General features: G+C 50.1%; 1 protein-coding gene across 5 annotated transcripts in view; it reads left to right on the top strand.

Annotated features, from left to right (window-relative positions):
• Positions 1–23906, top strand: part of Nf1 (neurofibromin 1) — an 82211-nt gene that overhangs the window by 52537 nt on the left and 5768 nt on the right. For all 5 annotated transcript variants that reach the window (XM_089573037.1, XM_089573035.1, XM_089573036.1 and 2 more), the window contains exons 30-47: positions 1498–1599; positions 3084–3221; positions 4127–4307; positions 5758–6236; positions 6763–6880; positions 6955–7095; positions 8344–8567; positions 9263–9457; positions 9535–9741; positions 10140–10269; positions 11272–11359; positions 13226–13269; positions 16303–16537; positions 17494–17665; positions 19447–19734; positions 21374–21474; positions 23283–23422; positions 23516–23562. In XM_089573037.1, the coding sequence (XP_089429163.1) occupies positions 1498–1599; positions 3084–3221; positions 4127–4307; positions 5758–6236; positions 6763–6880; positions 6955–7095; positions 8344–8567; positions 9263–9457; positions 9535–9741; positions 10140–10269; positions 11272–11359; positions 13226–13269; positions 16303–16537; positions 17494–17665; positions 19447–19734; positions 21374–21474; positions 23283–23422; positions 23516–23562 (3030 nt within the window). The remainder of the gene's footprint in view (positions 1–1497; positions 1600–3083; positions 3222–4126; positions 4308–5757; positions 6237–6762; positions 6881–6954; positions 7096–8343; positions 8568–9262; positions 9458–9534; positions 9742–10139; positions 10270–11271; positions 11360–13225; positions 13270–16302; positions 16538–17493; positions 17666–19446; positions 19735–21373; positions 21475–23282; positions 23423–23515; positions 23563–23906) is intronic.

The raw sequence follows: 23906 nt of genomic DNA, 5'->3' as shown, positions 1-23906 counted from the left end.
CCCTCAAATGTGCAACCAACTAGCCCACATTGCTGCCTTGCTTACTATAAAAATAAGTCTGAGCGCATTTGGCAGGTGCACAAAAGTGGTGTGTGACAGTTGTATCGTGCCAGTGCTCACCCGTTGGACCAGAACTCGGAGGCCAGTGAGAAGCATGAATTTAGACTGAGGGCGTTATAGCCGTGTACAGCAGCTTGACTAAGGCGTAGCATTAAGGACGAAAAAGCCAGCAGCATGGTATAGAGAATAAAGTCGAGGTAATGATACATGGGAGAGGCCTTTGCCCTGCAGTGGGTGTAGTCAGGCTGATGATGATGATGATGAATGATACGCTGGCGGAAATCAAAATGAAGAAACGGGCTCGGGTGAGGCATGCAGTGCGGAGAACAGACAAATAGTGGTCTGCTGTGTATCAAAATGGAGATAACTGGGGACAACAGGGAGTCAGGTGGAAAAAGGAGATACTATGTTAGGTGGTGGGGATATAGGGTGACTGCAGCTGGCACAGGGCAGGGCTAGCTGAATACTAGTGGGGATGGCCTTCGTCCTGTGGTGGACTTGACATCACCTTTCCCTTGGTCTTCTTTCTTCATGGCTGATCTCTGCTGCACCCTGCCTGATCCAGTATCTTTTCGAGGTCGCCATGGTGGCTCAGTGGTTACGGCGCTCGGCTGCTGACCCGAAAGACACGGGTTCCATCCCGACCGCAGTGGTCAAATTTCGATGGAGGCGGAATTCTAGAGGCCCGTGTACTGTGCGATGTCAGTGCACGTTGAAGAACCCCAGGTGGTCGAAATTTCCGGAGACCTTCACTACGGCATCCCTCATAGCCTGAGTCGCTTTGGGATGCTAAACCCCATGAGCCAAACCAAACCAATCTCTTTCCCTCTGTTTCTCCCTAAACGTTGTCGCTGAAAGATGGGCTAGCATTCATTGAAACCTTTGCTTGGTACTGTGTCAAGGCAAGGATTGATCTACTTATTCACCGTATTGTCTTGGACGCGAAGCAGATTAGTTACCTAAGCAGTTGGTGTCGCAACATTGGGAGTAAAACAGCATGTCGGATTTGCACAGAAGCAGTTGTTGTTTCTATTTTTGAATGAGTTGTGACCGACTGGTGCTGCCATTCCAGTTTGCGTGCTTGCTCTGCTGGGCGCATTGAAGTGTTGATCTATTGCCGTCACTCTTGTTTGTGACCGTGTTCTTTCCTCTCTGGAGCCGCCGCAGTGGCTCAGTGGTTATGGTGCTCGGCTGCTGACCCGGAAGACGCGGGTTCGATCCCGGCCACGGCAGTTGAATTTCAACGGAGGCGAAATTCTAGAGGCCCGTGTACTGTGCGATGTCAGTGCACGTTAAAGAACCCCAGGTGGTCTAAACTTCCGGAGCCCTCCACTACGGCGTCTCTCATAGCCCGAGTTGCTTTGGGACGTTAAACCCCATAAACCAAACCAAACCAAACCTTTCCTCTCTGTGATCTCCACCTGTATTTCTCCACAGGTTGGGCCGACCGCCATCCAGGTGACCTCGGCCGAGAAGACGAAAGTGCTCAGCCACTCGGTGCTCCTAAATGACGTCTACTACGCTTCTGAAATCGAGGAGGTAGGTGTGCTCGAGCTGGTCGATTAGGAGTCTTGGCAGTGAAGGGATAATTAGTTTACAAAGTGAGCTCGTTGCCCTTGTGTAAACTGATGCCATTGTGTTGTCATTTCTTAAGTTATTTGTAATAAGAACACAAAGTGAACTGACTATCAAGGAGGTATTCTATAGATATGTCAAACTGGCAAATTCAGTGTCACTTTTATCGAACACGTTGCACCTCGCTGACTGGTTATCAAGGAGGTATTCCATAGATATGTCAAACTGGCAAATTCAGTGTCACTTTTATCGAACACGTTGCACCTCGCTGGCTGTCACTTTGCCTGCCTAGTATTGGGCAGCCGGAGTATTGTCCAGTATAGAAAGTGGTGGAAAGAGCAGAGGCCAATTCGAACTATAAATTTTTATTGTGGCAGAGAAGTTAACAGAAATGCTGCTGCTTTAAATAGGTGCTATCTGTGGTGTTATGCGTTATCTGTGCCATGATATGACGTTACTATGATGATGCTGGCTTACCTGTGTGAAAGCACTGGGCACAGACTGTCATTAGTTCTTTGTATGTGGCCCATCATTCCAAATAAGCACACTACTTAGTTGCTCATTCTGTGGCTGGCAAACCATGGCTACAATGGTTTCAGCACAGACCTAATAATAAGTGTCCGAGAATACAAGTGCCAACATTTGTATCGCATGCTACTGAAGCAGCAAGGCTTCACACTTGGACTGAGCGGAGAAAGTTACTTCTCGAACACATTTTCCAGCGAGTGTGTTCAGTAGCAGATATAGTTACATTTGGAATCTGGATGTCTGCACATGCTATCAGCACCAAATGACACACTCAAAGTACTGCTAAGTTTGTCTGTCTGACAGAGATGCTAGTACCTCTCTATTTCATTGCACCTAATGTCAGACTGGGCTGCTGTGGCCTGCGATAGGGCTGTTGCACTATCATCATGATCATAATCAGCCTGACTGCACCCACTGCAGGGCAAAGGCCTTTCCCATGTCTCTTCAATTAACCCTGTCCTTACCAGTTGCGGCCACCGTATTCCCGCAAATTTCTTAATCTCATCTGCCCACCTAACTTTCTGCCGCCCCCTGCTACGTTTATCTCATCTGCCCACCTAACTTTCTGCCGCCCCCTGCTACGTTTTCCTTCTCTTTGAATCCACTCCGTTACCCTTAAGGACCAGCGGTTATCTTGCCTTCGCATTACATGCCCTGCCCAAGCCCACTTCTTCCTCTTGATTTCAACTAGGATGTCATTAACCCACATTTGTTCTCTCACCCACTCTGCCCGCTTCCGATCTCTTCACATGCTGCAGTATCTGATCTCATTGTCGCTGTATTTTCTGTCTTCTTTGTTGTCGTGCCGCTCTCAGCTGCTTTGAAATGAGGTTTTCGCATTCTGTGCACCATTTGGGGAGCTTGTGGGCGCGCTCAGCAGCCTTTTGGTGCGACGTTGTTGCTGCTGTCCTCCCCGACAGGTGTGCCTGGTGGATGACAACCAGTTCACGCTGACCATTGCGAATGAGAGTGGCCCGCTGTCGTTCATCCACAACGACTGCGACAGCATCGTCCAGGCCATCATCCATATACGCACCCGCTGGGAGCTGTCTCAGCCTGTGAGTAGTGGTCACAACTTTGTTCTTCTTGCTTTATGATGTGTTCATTGAGTTACCGACTCTGATGCAGTAACCACGCTAGCATGGCTGCCTGTCAGGATGCAGTATTTGCCTTTTTAAGCCGAAAGCCTTTTATGGCTCATACTCGCGGTCAAGGTCACGTCTGGTGTAACGCTGTCTTCCACGAATCATGCGGCAACTAATCAGGATAGGAGAAAACGAATGGTAGCATCAAATACGGGGGGACAAAATGTAACCCCGACGCCAAGTTTGATTACTGTAGAGTGATTACTTAATTAATTATAGCCAATTATAGTGGAAAAACAAAGAAAACAGCGAAATGCATCGATATAGTGCGGACTCTGTTATAGCAATGGGAACGGTGCGACATCACATCCACCAGAAGTCGTCACAGCATAGTGAAAATTATCGCAGAATGCGCGGAAAAACGACGGATTTGTGTCAAATCAGATTGAAAAATGTGTAATTAAGAGTAATTAGTACTTACGGTCAGCGAAAGATCTATAATTTGGGTAGAAATTGCTCAGAAACGAGGAAAAGTGGATGATGACTTCACATGAGACGAAAGGACGTCAAAGCAGTGCGATCCGCCGCCAAGCAGCAACTGCCATCACTGCTTCCTCTCACCACGCTCTTCTCCACTGTCGTGAAATGAGTTCAAGCGCGGCAAATTCAAATCAATGCAATGCGTCGCAAACGGCTTTCGCCTTCCCGCACCTAAGAGATGTCTACGTGCCTCCTACGAATTTATTTCTCCCTTAGCACTGGATGTCTGTATCAGTGCACCTTTTTGTGCAGCTGTGCGTTAGTTTCATGTTTAGCGCTGTGCAAATTGCAGCGAATGTGTGTGTGCGATCTCTTCCCATGTTTTTTTCGGGTGGCAGGACTCGGTGACGGTGCACACGAAGATCCGTCCGAAGGACGTCCCAGGCACGCTGCTCAACATGGCCCTGCTCAACCTGGGCAGCTCCGACCCCAACCTGCGCACGGCTGCGTACAACCTGCTCTGCGCTCTCACCGCCACCTTTGACCTCAAGATTGAAGGCCAGCTGCTGGAGACCGCTGGTGAGCTGCTCAGCTGCAGGCAACAGCTGGGAAGCACCGGCCAAACTAGGGATTGCGCGCGGGAAATGTGGCTGACACCTGAAACTTTGAGTTCGTCTTCGAGTTTAAATCCAAATGGACACCTTTCAACCAATGATAGCTTTAGTCGCTTGTGTGCCATAAAACGTAACACACACCGCCGTGGTGGCTCAGTGGTTACGGCGCTCGGCTGCTCATCCGAAAGACGCGGGTTCGATCCCGGCCGTGGCGGTCGAATTTCGATGGAGGCGGGATTCTAGAGGCCCGTGTACTGTGCGGTGCCAGTGCACGTTAAAGAACCCCAGGTGGTTGAAATTTCCAGAGCTCTTCACTACAGCGTCCCTCATAGCCTTAGTTGCTTTAGGACATTAAACCCCAATAAACCAACCAAAATGTAACACATGTCGACAACCGAGAACTGCATATACATGGGTAATGGCCTCACTTTTTTTTTTTTTTCACAGTCTTGGAGTGTTGTTCATTATCAGCTTGCGGTTCAGTTTTTAAGCTGTAGTCTGGGGAAACTGTTTTATCGTCCTGTACAGTTTGGTGCTATGTCAGGTGATTAGACATCTGTCTGGCACCAACATGGGTGCGGCTCTTGTTCAGCCCACCTATATGCGATGGGCACTTATGAAACACTTGCAATACTCTCAAACTTTGTATTTTGGTTCTCAAAGAAAAAAAAAAGAAAACATTACATGTGTGCACGTGTTCAGTCACAGCGCCTGCAAAGGACACGAATGTGATGCGAGGAGAAACAGAGCATTCTAAGTACAGCCAGCTTTGTAGGACGTTTTCATTGAGCTCACTTCTATCCTGCCAAATTGCTGATTTCCAGCATGCACCCAGCATGCACTTGGTTCCTTGAGAGAAACCATCCTCATGCACTTTCCATGGCAGCTTTAAAGATTCAAGAGACCTCAAGAAAGTCTGAAGAATTGGAAAAAACAGTGCAACAGAAGACGAAACAAGAGAAGGACCAAACACCAGCGCTGACTAGCAACTAAATGGTTTATTGCTACAGGTGAGGCAGCATATAAATGAAATGGCACGAGTAGAAACACAAGAAAAGCATGAGAAAAACATACCACACAACCTGTCTGAAAAAAGGCACGTCACTGATTAAGATACGCAAGTTCCTTAGGTAGCAGATTTATTGATGGGCTTCTGATACAGGTGTTACCGAGCTTTTTAATATGGCAAGCCTCTGAAATGAGCCTCGGGGTTTCATCTTTATAACTGGCGATTTTAGTGGTCCGATTCAGATGCGCTTCACAATCTTTACGCTCTGCACAATGCAAAGCAAGATGGTTTCTGTGAAACTTGTTCTCTCCATCTTTTGCGTGAAGTCTATGTACTCACCTGTGCTTCTGCGTCCGAGGCCCCCTGCCGTACCTCTGCCTTGACCTCTATTCACGCACGCGTGCAGGCCTGTGCATTCCCTCGAACAACACCATCTTCATAAAGCAGATCAGCGAGAAGCTGGCCACCAATGCGTCGCACCTGACGCTGGAGTTCCTGGAGGAGTGCATCCAGGGCTTCCGGGCGTCCTCCATTGAGCTGAAGCACCTGTGCCTGGAGTACATGACCCCGTGGCTGCCCAACCTGACCCGCTTCTGCAAGCACTCGGACGACAGCAAGCGGCAGCGGGTGGCCACCATCCTGGACAAGCTCATCACGCTCACCATCGAGGAGGTGGAGATGTACCCCTCCATCCAGGCCAAGATCTGGGGCAAGATCGGCCAGGTGTCCGACCTCCTCGACATGGTCCTCGACAGCTTCATCAAGCGGAGCGTGACGGGGGGCCTGGGCTCAGCCCAGGCAGAGATCATGGCCGACACGGCAGTGGCCCTGGCCTCCTCCAACGTCCAGCTGGTGGCCATGAAAGTCATCAGCCGCCTGTGCAGGGTGCGTGCTTCCGTTTGCCCTCCCGAAAGATGCGCAGGAAGTTGGCTTAAATTTGAAGAACCTGTACTCTGTCCAAGTAACAAAGGAATAGAAAGACCAGCAAAACAGGACGCGTTCACACGGCAAAGAAATACACATGGACAGTGTTGTGTATTTCTTCGCCGTGTGAACGCGTCCTGTTTTTCTGGTTCTTCTATTCCTTTGTAACATGCACCAACTGGCCCGACAAGCTATGCTTCTTCAATAGTGTCCAATTAAGGATGGCTGTGTTAAAGGACTGGCTAATACTGTCTGCATCCACCTATAGTTGTTATCACTTGTGGCTCTTAAAACCTGGTTTTGTTTCGAATAGAGGCAAATTTATGGAAGGAATGTGTTGTGCGCCTTGTCTTGTCTTTGATGGCGGTGTTGGTGACAGAGAATGGTTCTTTTCCGCGGAGGGTGTTTAAAATTATTGACCGCATCCGAAAGTGCAGCCTTGTTTTCGCTTGCCACGCACCCGCTCACTTGGGTCCTGTTGGTGCAGGTGATTGAGAAGACGTGCACGTCCCCGACACCCACGCTGGAGCAGCACCTCATGTGGGACGACATTGCCATCCTGGCCCGCTACCTGCTCATGCTGTCCTTCAACAACTCGCTGGACGGTCAGTGCTGCTCTTGGGGCCTCCGATGGCAGGGGGGCACTGGCGTAACCTGAGACCCTCCCCCCCTTTTGCAGTGGCCAGTCACCTGCCGTACCTGTTCCACATTGTGACTCTGCTGGTGCACACGGGCCCCATCTCGCTCAGGGCCTCCATCCACGGCCTGGTCATCAACATCATACACTCCCTCTGCACCTGCACCAAGCCCTCTTTCAATGGCAAGTGGAACCCCCCCCCCCCCTGCATTTGTCGTCCCAGGAGAACTGGGTCTCGGAGCTGCTGTCTCTGGGGCAACTGTGAAGTCCATGGCATGCCTTTGGGCTGCTTTTCCATTGTGAGGCGATGACTGTCAGTCACGTGGTTACCCTCAGAGGCCACATGCTGTCCCCCAGCTGTAGTGGACATATTGTCAAGTTTTGATGGGCAGATGTTTCTAGGATGTTTCTAAGATATTTCTAAGATATCTCTAAGATGTTTCTTATATTTGTCGGGTCAGATCTTCTAGTATTGCTGGTGGTTACCCTCAGAGGCCACATGCTGTCCCCCAGCTGTAGTGGACATATTGTCAAGTTTTGATGGGCAGATGTTTCTAGGATGTTTCTAAGATATTTCTAAGATATCTCTAAGATGTTTCTTATATTTGTCGGGTCACATCTTCTAGTATTGCTGGTGGTTACCCTCAGAGGCCACATGCTGTCCCCCAGCTGTAGTGGACATATTGTCAAGTTTTGATGGGCAGATGTTTCTAGGATGTTTCTAAGATATTTCTAAGATATCTCTAAGATGTTTCTTATATTTGTCGGGTCACATCTTCTAGTATTGCTGGTGGTTACCCTCAGAGGCCACATGCTGTCCCCCAGCTGTAGTGGACATACTGTCAAGTTTTGATGGGTAGGTTTCTAAGATGTTTCTAAGATGTTTCCTATATTTGTTGGGTCAGATCTTCTAGTATTGCTGTTTCCTGTCTTCCAGTGGGCAGAGATTCATTCTCTCTGTAAGGATGTTCTGTGAAATGGGTGTCAGTTACTGTCTCACGTTTGCTCCTTTTGTGTGGCTGTCCTTCATCTTCTGCAGCAGTTAAACACTTATTCGCTGATCTTTTGGGGATTGATGTGACTTTTCGCCCCTTTTTTGTGAACTATATAGAATAGTAAGGTGGAAAGTTGGGCGAGTTGAATCTTATTCAACTTTTTGATTTACTTCACGAGATGGGTATATATGTTATGTGTTCTTCCATTAAAGTTTTAGTTGCGAAAAAGCGCTCGTGTTGTGTCTTCACTCCTACTTTGTCCTCGTTTTTGGCGCTAAACTTCATCATGAACTAGTATATAGAGTTTGGGAAAGAAAGAAACATTGATAAGAAACGAGCAGCGCTTACTTCTTTCTTGTGGCAGCCTTGTTTAGTTGCCACCGTGTTGTTCGTTGGGATGTCCCGCATGACCGTGTTACCCTGGTGGCTGCTGCAGACACGCAGCGTGTCCTCAGGCTGAGCCTGGACGAATTCTCGCTGCCCAAGTTCTACCTGCTGTTTGGCATCGGCAAGGTGAAGTCGACGGCGGTGACGGCCTTCCGGTCCAACTGCCGGCACGGTCTGCTGGACCGGTCCTTTGCCTGCGCCACACCGGACCAGGAGCGCATGCCGCTTGCCTACCTTGAAATCATCACCGATGCCCTCCTCGAGATCATGGAGGTCAGTGGTCGGTGAACTGTGAACTGTGGGACTATACAGCAGAGAGCGTACAGTACCTTTGCATTGTATGCCCCCATGATATGAACTCATTGCAGACCATATGGTCATGTGGATGCTATGGCAGGATTGAACAGCGCACACAAGATAAGACACAGAGAAGAAGCGACAAAACACGAGAGTTCATGTCTTGTCACTTATTCTCTGTGTCCTCGTCCTGTGTGCGCTGTTCAATCCTGCCATGCATCAACTAGCTCAACTCTCCGTACTTCTACAGGGTGTTATGGATTTGGAAAAGCGTAGTGGTTCACCATGTGTGGCACTAAAGGCTGTCTAAACAGCATGGACAATTGGTCAATATGTACTTGCACATGTCAAAGCCTTAGTTTGAATGTGCCAGTCCGTAGTTGTATGTATGCTTTGAGGCATTTTATCTCTCGCTTAGCTGCCGCCTCAGTGTACAGTGGCATGTCACTCTTGTGTGCACACTGTCTTTCCATCACATGCTTGACTTAAAATTGTATTTTGTTTCGGTAATGTGTGCAGTCCGAGGGAACCTGGAGAACAGGCTTTATGAAAAGATGTGTGAGCCTGTGCTTGCAGATGTTGCATAAAGTCCCTCTCTCCCTTCCCCCTCTCCCCCTCTGTTTCTTTTTCCTCTCCCCTTTCTCTCTCTCTCCCCCCCTTTGTCTCTGCAGGCGTGCATGAAGAACATTCCCAGCTGTGACTGGCTCAGCCAGTGGACAGCCCTGGCCAAGAGCTTCGCCTTCCGCTACAACCCGGCCCTGCAGCCACGGGCCCTGATCGTGTTCGGCTGCATCAGCAAGGGGGTGACCGACCAGGAGGCCAAGCAGCTGCTGCGCGTCCTCGTCAAGGCCCTCGAGGCTTTCCAGGTACTGTGTCTCTTCTTCCACTGTGAGGGTGTGGAGCAGCTGTACCACACAATCCCCTTCCCTCTGGCCTGCTCTAGGACCTGCAGCTCATCGACGCCATCATCATGGGCCTGACGCGGCTGCAGCCCCTCCTGAGGCCCGAGTCCCCGATCCACCGGGCCCTGTTCTGGGTGGCCATCTCGGTGCTGCAGCTGGACGAGATGAACCTGTACGCCTCCGGACTGGCTCTGCTCGAGCAGAACCTGCACACACTCGACTCCCAGGGCATGTTCGACACACCACCGGTAAGGGGCACGTGGCCTTGACGCGGTGTGTTTCTAATGGTGGGTGTAACATTAAGAGATCGGAAGCGGGCGGACTGGGTGAGGCAACAAACGCGGGTTAATGACATCCTGGTCGAAATCAAGAGGAGGAAATGGGCTTGGGCAGGGCCTGTAATGCGAAGGCAAGACAACCGCTGGTCCTTAAGGGTAACGGAGTGGATTCCAAGAGAAGGCAAGCGTAGCAGGGGGCGGCAGACAGTTAGGTGGGCGGATGAGATCAAGAAGTTTGCGGGGACACGGTGGCCGCAGCTGACAAAGGACAGGGTTAATTGGGGAGACATGGGAGAGGCCTTTGACCTGTAGTGGGCGTAGTCAGGCTGATGATGATGTTGTTTCTACATCTGACGGGGACTTTGCAGCAAACCCTGCGGAACATCATGATGAGCACCCGGGAACCCCTGGAGTGGCACTTCAAGCAGCTGGACCACTCGGTGGGGCTCAGCTTCAACTCCAGCTTCCACTTTGCACTCGTCGGGCACCTGCTCAAGGGTGAGGGCCACCACGCTTTGCGCTTGTCACGCCCCCGAGGGCAAGATGCCAGCTTTGGCCGGATTTCTCGTCGTAAGTGTTGTGCTCATGAATGCACCGCTGAGGAAGCGAAGAAAAAAGGACCCGGAATGGTGGTGTATGATCATTGTCAACTGCATTGCGTGTCCAAGACCATGCTTTAGTATCTTTTGCAGTTTGCTAAAAGTGCTGAGAGGGGAGTTCTAGAAGCAGAGACGGCAGGTTTGAGGAGAGACAACTTGTGCCTCTTGAAAGTAATGAAATTCAAGGGGGCTACAAATCACAGAGAAAGGGCTTCGAGTTGAATTTAAATTGGTTGAGAATTTAGCTCAGTGGTCGCACTCATGAAAGTTGTGGTGTGCTTGTTAAGTGGAGGGAGTTCTTGGGTTTCACTAGATCGAAGTTTGCCTATTGCATTCATTGCTTGTCACCATGACATTGTGGCAGCAGTGACTTCGTTTGAGTTTTGAGCTTGAAATGGAAAGAGCTGGCTCATGGGCTGTTGTAGATCTCTGGCCAGTACGTCTAAGAACGTTGGGCTGCATGCAAATCCTTTGCGCCCTTTGCTTGGGTGGCAGCAGTGCAGTGGATGGAGAGGATGGGTTGTGTAGATGTAGTGATTTGCACAGCTGCAAGTTCGTATGTGCTGAGAGTGTGTTTGCTAAGGGAAGGATGAGCTGCCATTGCTTATTCAATCTCGCTGGATGGGTGCAAGCGCAGTCCGTGAACTTCAAGAGGTGCTCCACTTCAGATGTAGCCGCCTTTGTTTTGTCTGTTGTCATTGTGATGTAAATAGGCTGTGTTGCTTCGGGGTGTAGTGTATTAGATAATATGTTAAGCCACCATTTTCCTGGTGCTGATGGTATAAACTTCTCTGTGCTGGTGCAGTCAGTAATGGAGGCCGCTTCCTGGTTGACTTGTGCACACTCGCCCAGCAGTGCTGTGCGCAGCATGCCTTTTCCTTACTGCCAGTGTCTGTTGCAGGCTTCAGGCACCCCACGCCCACCACGGTATCCCGGACAGCGCGGGTGCTCAGCATGCTTCTGGGCATCGTGGCCAAGCCACACAAGAGGTCAGTGATCCCCCTTCCTCTGTGCACCTTGTTTTGTTGCGTTAGCATCACTACGCCAGGTTTTCGCCTCGTCGCGTAGCAGGTGGCTGGTAGGCACGAATGGCCTTGAACAGCCGTTGCCTAGCAACCGTTTCAGCCGAGCTCCACCAGATGGGGTCGCAGTCGTCGGTGCCGTTGGCAGCGCCACGCGCGTAGTCGCTCGCTCCCGCCAGATGCGTGCTCTCCGCCTAGGTAGAGGGTGAGGGGGTGGCGCTTCGCGGGCGTATATGCGCGCTTCGCCTCGGTGGAATCTTGTCGTTATGGGGAGCGCTGAGAAGCAACGGCGACAGGGCCAAGCTTGAAAGAGACAACGCGCTCAAGAGACAGCAGAAGAACGCGCTGCACGACTCGAAAAGTGTCGCAGCTAACGCAGCTGACCAGGCTTAGCCAGAGCTAAACCACGCCTAATTTTTTCTCTCTCGTCAGCTGCCAGCCTCTCAGAATTGGTGCCTGTGATGTGGTTACATCACGCCTTGCCTTTGCAGTAGTACTGCTACTGTTGTGCGCAGCTGGTAATGTTGCGAGCAGATGAGAAGCCAAGGATGCCGCACTGCTCTGAGAACACATGAAGCTCAAGGAAGGTGTGGTTTGCCGGTGTGTTGGGGAGCGTGATTTTTATTTTCATTCAGTATTCTTTGACTGTAGATGATCTCAGCAGTCTAAATGCTCCTCAGTCTCTTTGGCTGTGGGCTTTTGTACGTGTACTAGGAAAGAACATGGTACCGTAGCCGACCGATATTTCGGACTCCAATAATTCGGACTAGCGCGATATTTCGGACTTCGCTGAGGAACCGTCGCGCACCTCATAGGAATGTGTACATTTTCAAGACCGATATTTCGGACTTTGTGGAGTCTAAAAGTTCGAATTTTCGGACTAAAATAGACGCCAACAATATTGTGATGATCGTTTTTCAACCGAAAGTTCGTTATTTCGGCCTAATATAGACGCGAGCGGGCATCGCTGTCACAACCAACCCGTTTGCCGCCACCGCGAAAGGCGCCATCTTGGATTTAAACGGAATCAGACTGGCTTGGATAGGCTTGGCTATTTGTTCTCCACTGTTGCTATTCGAGATAAGATGCTCTCCATTGCCATCGAGATGCCCTACAAAGGGCGCGCGATCGCATGGGAAACGAACGGTATAGCGGAACAGCTGCAGCACCCCCCCCCCCCCCCCCCCACCCCCACCCCCCCCACGGCACGCGTGGTCGGAGGCGCCCGCTTCCGCTCGCGTCTTCCCGTGGGTTACCCATGGGTTAGCTCGGTCTTTGCGAACATCATTGCCTCATGCAAACTGACTGTTCTTGCTTCGTGCAGCGAGTGCATTCATTCGCCGCAAGACCGCGGCCACGTTGCACTATCTGGTATCATGATGTGGTAGGGTGCGGACATGAAGAAAGCATGGCTATGACTCAGACAGAGTCTAATATTATCACATGTAGGCCGAACATGGGGAGCGATGATTTTCGCGATTTTGATAGCTGTTTTTTCGCAGAATTGTTTATTTTTTTAAGTTCACGGATTTTTCGGACTGTTCGATTATTCGGACCATTTTCCGGGTCCCGCCGAGTCCGAAAGATCGGTCGGCGACTGTAGAAGGTTATGTCTGTTTCTTGCTTACTCATTATTGTGCATGCTTATGCAACTCGCTCAACTCTCCAGTGTCTGTTGGCTCTAAAAGAACAAGGAAATAGATGCATAAATAAATGGAGAATATTGCTCCAGACAAATATGTCAAAAGGTTACGCTTTGATGTGGGTTGAACACAGGGCTCCCTGTGGGCAGAACGCGTTGTGATGCAAGCATTTTGTTGGATCTCCTTGCAGGGACAAGTTTGAAGTTACGCCTGAAAGTGTGGCCTACCTCGCAGGTAAGGCGCCACCTTGAAACTTGTCTTCCAGTTTTCTCAAGCCGTCTCTGCATTTGTGCTAGGACTTGGGTATGCAGTGGGATTTACTGTGTGCAGAGTGCCCCGTCTGTCTGTGCAGGGTTCTGTGCTTGCCTCTACACAGCTGGTGGAATATCATTGTTTTGCCTGTCTGTCTGTCTTCTCTTTTTTGCTTTTCTTTCTGTTTTCACCTGTTGCTGTATTAAATGCTGACTGTTCATTTAGCGTGGAACCCCGCTGTTACATTGCCGGGTGCTGCATTTTCCCTGCTGCTACGTTTTCATTAGCCAGTCCCATCCTAGGTTTTATGGAAAACCGTGCAATGCAAACCCGCCTGTCACATCGCAAATGCGGCAGCTTTCCCGTATACTAAGCCGCGAATGTCGCTTTTTCAAAAGTTATTTACCCAGTGCCAACATTCTGACAGCCTGTGCTTAGAAGCACACAGAATGGCAATGGCGTACTGGCCAATGTAGAACTTACCTAACGTTGGTGCTTGGCCGCTGCCGAACACCCGAGCGCACTTACAGATGGCGTCAATCTCGTAGCACCTGTCAGTGCAGATCTATCGCCAACCATGCGATCACAATCCATCACGATCACAATCCATCGTGATTACAATTCCATCGCGATCCATCGAGAGCACAATTGACCGAAGGTGCGAATATAAAACTTATGTCACAGCAAACCTGGTGCGGGTTGTGCTGTACGAGGTGCAGTTGCATGCGTCGGCTCTGAGGCATGTTTCTGTCAGCCGTGTTTTCTCCGTCGCCTGCAGCTTAAAAACCCAACTTCTAGGCTCCAATAGATGAGGATTGTGTAGAATTAAAAGCGGCTGCCACGAAAACTGTGCTCAAGCGTGCACGTGTGCATAAGCTTCTGCTTCCTCCTCCCGTCCTCTTTGCTGTTGCTTCCCTTCCACCTACAACTGCTTGGGCCGAGGAAGAGCACACATTCTAAAGAATACGCCTATGTGGGAATAGAATGGGAGTAAGCTTTCCCCTTATCATCCCCCCCCCCCCCCCCCCCCCCCTTTATAAAAGGATAAAAGGGAGTGCGTGCATCGCAGGGCATTTAGGACGTTCTGTGCATGTGAACATTTGCGAGAGCCACAGAGCCTTGCAAATTCCAGAGAATCGCGCTACCCTTTACCAGAACCAAAGGAAAAGCAAAAAAAAAACTGCAGATAAAAATGTTCCTGTTTTTTTCACACGTGCTTCCCGACTACTGTTTCCTGGCTGGTGGTTTTTTTTTTTTCCGTGGTCCCGTGAAAAATGTAACAGCAGGGTTCTGCTGTCCTAATGTACTACACTGGGGCTTTTGGGGAGCAAATGAACAAACTATCGAACAAATTTGTGCCAGTACTCATCGGCACCTTTGCCTACACTGTGGCTGTATTGCTGTTGTCCCTTAGAGTCATAATTCAGGGCAGGTAATTGTAGGTGCTATCTTAGGGGAGTCTGTTTTCTTTCTTTTGGGGTTTACTTTACACTGGTTAGTGGTACGGAGATTCTATTGCAGTACGGTGGGCGAGGGAGGCTATCGGCCCTGACTGCTGTGCTGACTCGCCTGCTGCTGCACCCACTTGGTGTTTGGAAGTGGGTGTACAGTCGGGGACAAAAGTCTCCGGACCACGTGTTCCTGAAACAAAGCTTATAGCTCTACTATCAGACAGCGGCTGGAGACCGCACTTGTGGAGATGAAAGAACGAAAATTTAACTTTTACCTTCACAATTGTGGTCTCCAGCCGCCGACTAATAGCAGAGCTATCGGCTTCGTTAGAAAAACACGTGGTCTCGAGACTTTTGTCCCCGACTGTACATGCAAAAGAAACGCAGTTGGGACATGCTGACTTGTGGTAGTTGCAACACCTGATCAGCCGCTGACTGCAGCCTCAAGGTGGCTGGCAAGGTTGGCTATGATGAGAGTTTACTCTGCAGCGACTTTCAGCAGAACAGGGGAATAGAGACAGTTCGAAAAACAGTATTGTTGCCATTTCTACGCAATGCTGCGTTCCCTTCTTAATGAGTGGCATTAAAAACATGGAGGGGAGGCAGTGGCAGGCATGAATTTTGTGACACTGTCTTCATTTAGAGGGTGGTAACTACGTGAATAGGTGACTGCACTGGCAAATGCCCGTTAAGGGCACCTAGAAGAGTGCCCCGTGTGGTTCTCTTTCTCTTGTCCCGTCCTTTTGCGCAGTTATTTTTTGTTCTCATAAGGGCACCTAGCGATCCATGCACTTGGTCTCTCCGGCTTGGTCCGCTCGGGTCGTCGCGTATGCTCGTGGCGGTGCGGCTACCAAACGACCTTGAGTCGCCGTTGCCTAGCAACCGCTTCAGCTGCGCTACAACAGTACACCCAGAGGGCACCACGCACGCACAGGCGCTGGGTTTCACAGCTCATGATGGCGTCGTGCTGGCCAGGGAATTGGCAAAAACGGCACGTATGATCTTGTGTCGTTGCCTAGCAGCCCGAGTTACTACCCGAGCTTACACGAGTTACTCGGGTATGCTTGGGTAAGTTAGGACGAGCGTCGTGCCATCTGCGCGAGAGGTTGCTTGGGAAGAGCAGCATGGGTCGCAAAATCTTGACAGGGGGCTGGGATAAAAACTGCCATCGGTCAGTGCAGTGGACTTGCCACTGCGTTGGTAGTGGTATATGAGGACTCGCCGCCATCTATGAATTTTAAGTAGGAATTACCAATTCAGCACACAGCATGAGGAATTACCCACTAAAGATATCATGCCACACAGCCTAAGGTGGAGTTTAAGTGCCCTCTCCAATTGAAAGTGAACAGCTGCTTTTGCAGGTCTACTCGGTTTAACTACATTAAGCCCCTATCAATTTTTTTGCTGTGGGACAGCTTTTGTGGAGGTTGTGTCAGTGTGTAAAATGGTCCCTCTGTGGGTGACCGAGTTCTATCTTTGAGCTCGGCTTGGCAGTGCTGTGCAGGCCCTTACCGGTCTTGCAAAGCTGGCAACACTGTGGGTCCTTTTCTCCCTCTGCGTGCAGCGCTGGTGTCGGTGTCGGAGGAGGTGCGCAGCCGGTGCCACCTGAAGCACCGGGTGGCCACCCGGGTGGCCTCGGAGGCCCTGGCACGCACCCCACCCAGCCCCGTGCCCACCTCCCTGGCCACCACACAGTCGTCCTCGGCCTCGTCCAGCAGCGCCGCTGTAGGGGGCGCCTCCTCCCCATCCGCCACCGGGGGGGCAGCACCGAGTCCCCCCACCTCCCTCATGCCGGCCGGGTGAGTGGCTCTTCTCATCTGGACGGCGTCACATGCAAGGGCATTCTCTGTTTTGGGCCGCCTCCCGTGCGCACTAAGTAAAGGAAGCTGCATTTAAGCAGAGGATACAAGTAGGAAAAGAGAGATGAGCCAGTAGCAGCCAGGAAAGGACTGGTTATCCTATTTACGTGCAGCATTGTTGACTTAGCAGTGCTCAGTGCTTCCAGCAGAGCAGCACACACATTGCTACCCGAATGTCAAACTTGTGCACTTCTGCAGCCATCATTTCTTACGTGGTGCTGAACAAAACTGAGGAAAGGGCTGTGGTGCTGAAGGGGAGAGCGGAGTGGTGGTACCTGTGTGCGTGTGGACAAGCGTGCAGTGCGCGTGGCCCCTGTGAATCTTGTACTGACAACTTCATGCCCAGCTTACTGTGGTTACTTCGTACTGTGGCATCCTATACCGAGAACAAGACCACGAGTTTTTATCCTGGCTGTTGCAGGTACATTCTGGTGAAGGTGAGTGTGAAAGCCTCACTCGTGCATTGAGTGAGGCATTCGTACGCATTGAATGGTGCCGAGTTCTCAAGACTAATCTGGAGCTCTCCGCACTGGGTGCTTCCTAGTGTGGGTGTGTGGCTTCAGCACAGATGCACTACTCTAATGCAGAAGCGTCAGCCCTTGTCTCGTTTCGGGGACATTCGGCTGCTCTTTGTTCTTCCCTACATGGTGGCAGCCTGAGCGTCGGTTTGCGGTGCACCTTTTGCTGGCGTAGCATGCAGCCAAAGGAGGAGACCAGAGTTGTATTGATCCGGTGCCTGATGCAGCAGCTAGGTTAGGGTTGGACGAGCCAGACTGGTCATCATTGCCTGATGTGGGCGTGAGAGGCTGCACACACTTGGCTCTGAACTGTTGCATCATCCGGAGACGTACCACCGGGGCACTGCCTTGCTGAGAAGTGGGTGTCTCCCTGTGCAGGGGCAGCAGCAGTGCCAACCAGCTGCACCCTCCCTTGGGCAGCCAGCAGCAGCAGGGCCGCCGCCAGAAGTCCTGGGACCTCCTCGACCAGAACGCCCTGGCACAGGCACGCCTGGCCAAGCAGGGAGGAGGGGCCCAGGGCAATGCACAGGGCAACACCCAGGGGCAGCAGGTAGGCAAAAAAGAATAACGTTTGTGCAGGGGTGGCCCACGGAGCTGGTAGTATATGCTGGGCGGCATCTGATGGCCTTGCCGTACACCTCTGTCACATCTATCGTGTTGTGTAAATAAACTTTTTTTTTTCTTCCTCTTGATTTCAACTAAGATCTTATTAACCCGCGTTTGTTCCCTCACCCACTCCGCCCTCTTCCGATCTCTTAACGTTACACCTATCATTTTCCTTTCCATAGCTCGCTGCGTTGTCCTTAACTTAAGCTGAACCCTCTTTGTTAGCCTCCACGTTTCTGCCCCATAGGTGAGCACCGGTAGGATACAGCTGTTGTATACTTTTCTCTTCAGGGATATTGGTAAGCTACCATTCATAGTCTGAGAGAACAGAAATGGGCTTGGGCAGGGCATGTAATGCGAAGGCAAGATAACCACTGGTCCTTAAGGGTAATGGAGTGGATTCCAAGGGAAAGCAAACGTAGCAGGGGACGGCAGAAAGTTAGGTGGGCGGATGAGATTAAGAAGTTTGCGGGGACACAGTGGCGGCAACTGACAAAGAACAGGGCTAACTGGAGAGACATGGGAGAGGCCTTTGCCCTGCAGTGGGTGTAGTCAGGCTGATGATGATGATGAAATAAACTTGGGGACGGTAAAATAATGCTTTAGGGGACGAGGGTCTTAAAACTGACCTTTTTATTTGTGGCTAGAATCTTATGAAATTTTGCACACAGATGTGTTTTTCTCTTCTGATTCTAAATATGTAATCATAATTGAGCTGGTGGTCTTAGATCTTACAAAGTCTAGAATGTGATTGGGTAATTTCTTATGCAGCTTTAATGAACTTTCTCATTGCATTTTGTTGCTCTTAGTTACATGAATTGATAGCCAGAGAGTTCTCATACCCAATGACATTCTTACTTTTTTTGTTTAGGCCACATGAAATTCTTACTTTTTTTGTTTAGGCCACATATAAATAGCAATTTACAATTAGCTTAACGAGTTGCAGTGTAATATACTGCAACCTTTTGCTCTCGACATAGTACATCAGGATGACATGCCTTTAGAGAAAAACGAAGAATGTCACCAGGTATGGGAACTCTCTGGCTATCAATTCATGTAAATAAGAGCAACAAAATGCAATGAGAAAGTTTACTAAAGCTGCGTAAGAAATTACCTAATCACATTCTAGACTTTGTAAGATCTAAGACCACCAGCTCAATTATGATTACATGTTTAGAATCAGAAGAGAAAAACACATCTGTGTGCAGAATTTCATGAGATTCTTGCCATAAATAGAAAAGTTAGCTTTAAGACCCTTGTTGCCCCTTAAGCATACATTGAAGTAGCATACATTGAAGGCTGCACGAAACCTACGATGGTGGAATCGGGAGTCAATGGGATGCATCTGGGAGCATTTATTTTCAAGCATGTCTCTCGCGTTTCAGCATGTGCTTGTTGGCTAGTGCCACGGAACTGGACTTTTGCAAAATAAGCGTTGAGTTAACATTGATTGAGTCTACTCATAAGGATAGAAAGATAAAACAGTTGCCTGAAAGTTTGTATCAGGATGGCTAAATGCCCCCCTCTCTATCAGTCCTGAATCGTTGGTCCCAGTGATAATAGTCACTTTTGCAGCCCATTTGAGACGCCACGACAGATGCCACGCTTCTTGCGTGTGTGTAGTACGTAGCATGAACATTACTTGAGAATGATGCTCTGCAGAGGGGTGATTGACGCTCCTGTGTTGGCCTTAAGAGTGGACGACCCTGTACGTGTGCGTTTTAGGGTGGTGTGACGCCGTCGGCCAAGGACCCCAAGTTCTGGCGCAGCCTGGACACGACGGGCGAGGGGGGCGGAGGAGGCCGCCCCCTGTTCCGCACCCAGCGCAGCAGCTCCATGCCCACACCCCGGTCCCAGAAGGGCCCCCCGGGCACCACCACCGCGGAGGGGGACACCTCCACCCTGGCGCCCCCCCGCTCCTCCCGGGTGTCCGTCTCCAACGAGGACAACGTGCTCCTAGACCCGGAGGTGCTCACCGACTTTCCCACCCAGGCCCTGGTGCTCACCGTCCTGGTGAGTGGCAACCTGGCGTGGGTGGAATGGGGAAGCTGACACACACTCCGACATGAACGTAGACAGACGTTTATTTGAGGACACGGAGGGCCTATGTAGCAGGAATTACCATATGTACTCGCGTAATGAACCCACTCAAATAATTAACCCACCCCCCACTTTCGTTGTTGAGAGCTTTTTTTTTTTTGTACTATTAGCTTTTTGTACCACATTTCTGTTTTGACAAGAACTTCTGCGGAAGGGGGAGGGGGGCACTTGGAGAATTTGGCAGAGCACCAAGACGCAAGTGTAGCAGGGGGCGGCAGAAACTCAGTTTGGCGCATGGGATTGAGAAGTTTGGGGGGTACGGTGGCCGCAACTGGCGACGGACAGTGTTAATTGGAGACATGGGAGAGGCCTTTGCCCTGCAGTGGGTGTAGTCACAGGCTGATGATGATGATGATGCTTAGTAAGATGGCGAGCACTTAAGCATCGGAGAGGAGCTTAGCAGTTCAAACCAGAACACTATGAAAGATCCTCTACACTGATATGCTATGAAGGAAATAGGACCTTCAGAACCCCAAGCAATTTGGCGAGCTCGAGCTCAAGATCGGGAGCGAAAATGTCTGACCCCTCACCACAGCTAAGGCTTAAACATTCACATTACAGACTGGTAGCTATCCAGTGGGTTTTTTTAACTTCACGTAAAAAAATGCGCACCTGACCTTAAGGGCAGGCGTTCAGCATGTTATCTTTATCTTACCGTAATTGTCCGACGCCGCAGACTATCACAAAAATGCTGGATCACGCCGTGCTGCAGCAAACACCTTTCGAAGTGAACGGCGCTAAACACCGGCAATACGAACACATCTGACCGCATGCCTTGTTGATGATAGATGGATGTATGATGTGAAATTTCGGCTCTTCCAAAAAGAATCGGTTGAAACTCTTCCTGCCCGATGAACCCTCCCCCGAAATTGATGTCAACTTTTATGGAAAAGGATGCAAGGCATAGCTGTAGATAGTGGACAGTCCACAAGTACATTGGAACTGTTACTCTTGGCATTGCATACCCTCCTTACATCATAATGATGCACTCCTACACCACTTGAATACACAGTGATATGAGCCATGTGGCACAGAGAAATATTCAGGAGACATGGCACAGAACGCACATGAGCATCGTTCACCCGAACATCCAGTGCATCTCTGACTGCACCACTCACTCACACAGACCATATGAGTCAAAAGATCAGGCACTACACACAACACTCACGCTTTTTTTTCTCTTCTCTTGAAAGGGGGGGGGGCCAGGGAAGTGCTCTCGCCAAGAGCTAGGCATTTGCAGAGACCACGGTGTTTGCCGAGAAATCGGCATCTCTGAAGAAATGTGCATTTGTGAACAACTGCACATCTGTGCAGACCTTGGACTTTCCGGAAAACTAGTGAATTCAACATTTCTGCTGAATTTGACATTATTGAAGAACTTGGTGTTCGTGGAGGATGAGGTTTCTTGTCCTTCGTGGGATGAAAGTTAGAGTGTGGGCCCTGGTCGTCTCTACAGCAACCTTTTGCAGCGAAAGGCATTAACTTGTCACAGTTTTGTACTGCTGTCGACTTGGGTGGGGTTTCCCTCTTAACCCTCCACCCTTTGATGCAGGCAACCCTGGTGCGCTTCGCAACGGATGAAAACGAGACCCGCATCCTGTACGAGTACCTGGCCGAGGCCTCCGTGGTCTTTCCCAAGGTGTTCCCGGTCATGTGAGTGCAACCATTGGCTTTACTGTGCGTGATCCTCGTGTGGGATGTGTGCACAGAAGTGTCAGAGCTAACTGTGAAGGAAGTGACGAGAGGAAAAAGGGACTACTCTTGTGGCATAAGCTGTGAAACAGAGAGGGGTAGGCTTTAAAGTCTCTGCCCCTTTGAGCCCTTCGTTAATTCCTTCCCTTCACGGTGTGGCTTAGGTGGCGCTCTGCTGTGAGACTGCTACACTGCACCTTTCCTTCTAATACTTATCACCCCTATGCACTGCAGAAGTGGGCAGGAACTCGGGGATCTTATCAGGCAGTGTGTACTTATCAGGCAGGATCTTATCAGGCAGTGTGCTGCGTGTTTGTGGGCCCTGGCCGCCTGCCTATGTGCAGCCTTCAAGGGGCATTTCAAAGTGTGTGGAGGTGTCTTGCGATGAGTCCCACCCAATGACAACAAAGGTTGCACGAAGCACGAGGCGTGGGCTGCGTGCATGGTAATTGTGGACGAAAGCCACACTGTGGCAGCGGACATCTGAATTAAAAAACTCTAGCTGTAAAACAGCTTGGGTCGTCATCTTCCCCCACCTTCATTACTAGACATGTTGACTACTTCACAGTGCATGTTATGTTTTAACTGCGTGGGTAGAAAGTGCTGCTAAGAAAGGAAAAGTCCTGAGGCACGCATGAAAATGGAAGTAACTTAGAAGGCCTGTAGTGCAGTTCTACACGTCGACGTTTGGCGATTGAGGTCGTCCTAGTGATGTGCGAAAACTGTGCCTTTGGGGGACATTGAAGGCTGCCCTAAGCAGTGTTCTGAGTGGTGCCCTTGCACTGAGAAGCTTGCAGTGTAAGCCAGCCTGCTGTCTGGTTCACCACAGAGCCCTGCAGCTGCTGGAGTTTGTCGCCGGGAACATAACTGTGCTGCCTGGTACACCACAGCTGAGTTCACTAGTTTTTTGAAAAGCCGTGATTTACACGAGCTGGATGGCACGCAGCAAGAACTCAGGATGAGTGCAACTCGCAGCTGATTTATTCAGAGGCAGTCACTGCTGCGTGTCACATAATTTGTGAAAAATCTTCTTCGTTTTTCGTACAATGAAAAGCAACCAACCAGTTTACATGAAGGCGAACCAGTGAGGTAGACGAAGGACAACAAAAAGGTAGGCGCACTACTGACCAGTCACCAGTTGTCATTCGTGGGCTTTCCTTTTTCTTCTCCTTTGTCTTTTGGACAGGTTGCTTCTTTACTACATACCAAATGGCCCAGATTTCGACTCTGCTGAACCAACCAACCTGACAGCATTTTTCTGCCAAGTTTAGTAGTGTGGCCTTAGGTGGCATTATAGGCCGCCCGTGCCGAGCTTGGCACTGCGAGGACCTTTATCATTATAATTTAGCCAGTCAGCTAGCACTTTCAGCACATGTTTGGTCTCGGGGATGAACAGTGCAATTCACTTATAACGATATTAAAAAATCCGGAAAAAATGATCATCATAACTGATCATCGCTATATCTGGACTGCCATAAAAATGACAGCCAGACATACCTTTGTAGCTTCTGACTTCAGTTTTACACTGGCGCTGAAGAACAGTAACAGTAACTTATCGTTATAACCGATATATCGCTATATGTGGTATCGTTATAAGCGGATTGCACTGTAGCACTAGTGTGCCCTGCAGGTTTCGTTGCGTCTGTGTTGTAGCGTATATCTCTTGAGTGGTGCTACTCTCAAAGCAGCCTCCTGTGAGCTCCCCTCTCCCCATGAGTCAGGAACATTGGATCGATCGAAACTCCTTGCTGTTGTGTGTGCCCCTGCAGTCACAGCCTGCTGGACGCCAAGATCACGACGGTGCTCTCCCAGAACCACGACCACATCATCCTGAGTGCTGTGCAGTGCATCATCCAGAACATGATCGCCTGCGAGGACAGCAGCCAGCAGCAGCTGCACTATCTGCAGAGTGAGTGGCCCCCCCCTCACTTCCCCTCACCCCTGCCTGTGTTGTGGCCACCTCCTCTTTGTGTGTGATGTGTCTCCTCTTTTCTCGTGACAGCCTGCGGCTTTGGAGGACTGTGGAGGTTTGCGGGACCTTTCTCCAAGGTGAGTGTCACTAGTGGTCACGTCAGTACGCCTCAGTGTGCGCTCCCAAGGGGCTGAGAGAGCACACAACCCCTCAGGACATCTGGGCGTTTCAGGGCCGCATTTCTCAATGGAGCACACTTTTGCGTATTCTTGTTTAATGTAACTGTTGCCCACCAAGTTGTTCTGTATCGCATATTTCATGATGAAGCAGGAATTCGCGAATGCAACATGGCTGAATTTATGAGAAAATTGACTAAACATTACCCCTGTGGTAATGAAAATTTCAGTGTAGGGGTATATCATATCATATCATCAGAAAACCAAGTGTTCATTGTTAGTAAAAACTATTTTTTTTTCTCAGC

This window comes from Amblyomma mixtum, chromosome 2 (assembly GCF_055824585.1).
Source record: "Amblyomma mixtum isolate Tamu chromosome 2, ASM5582458v1, whole genome shotgun sequence".
NCBI classification, from domain to species: domain Eukaryota; kingdom Metazoa; phylum Arthropoda; class Arachnida; order Ixodida; family Ixodidae; genus Amblyomma; species Amblyomma mixtum.
The sequence above is the reverse complement of the archived record's forward strand: the minus strand, read 5'-3'. Positions and strand labels throughout refer to the sequence as shown.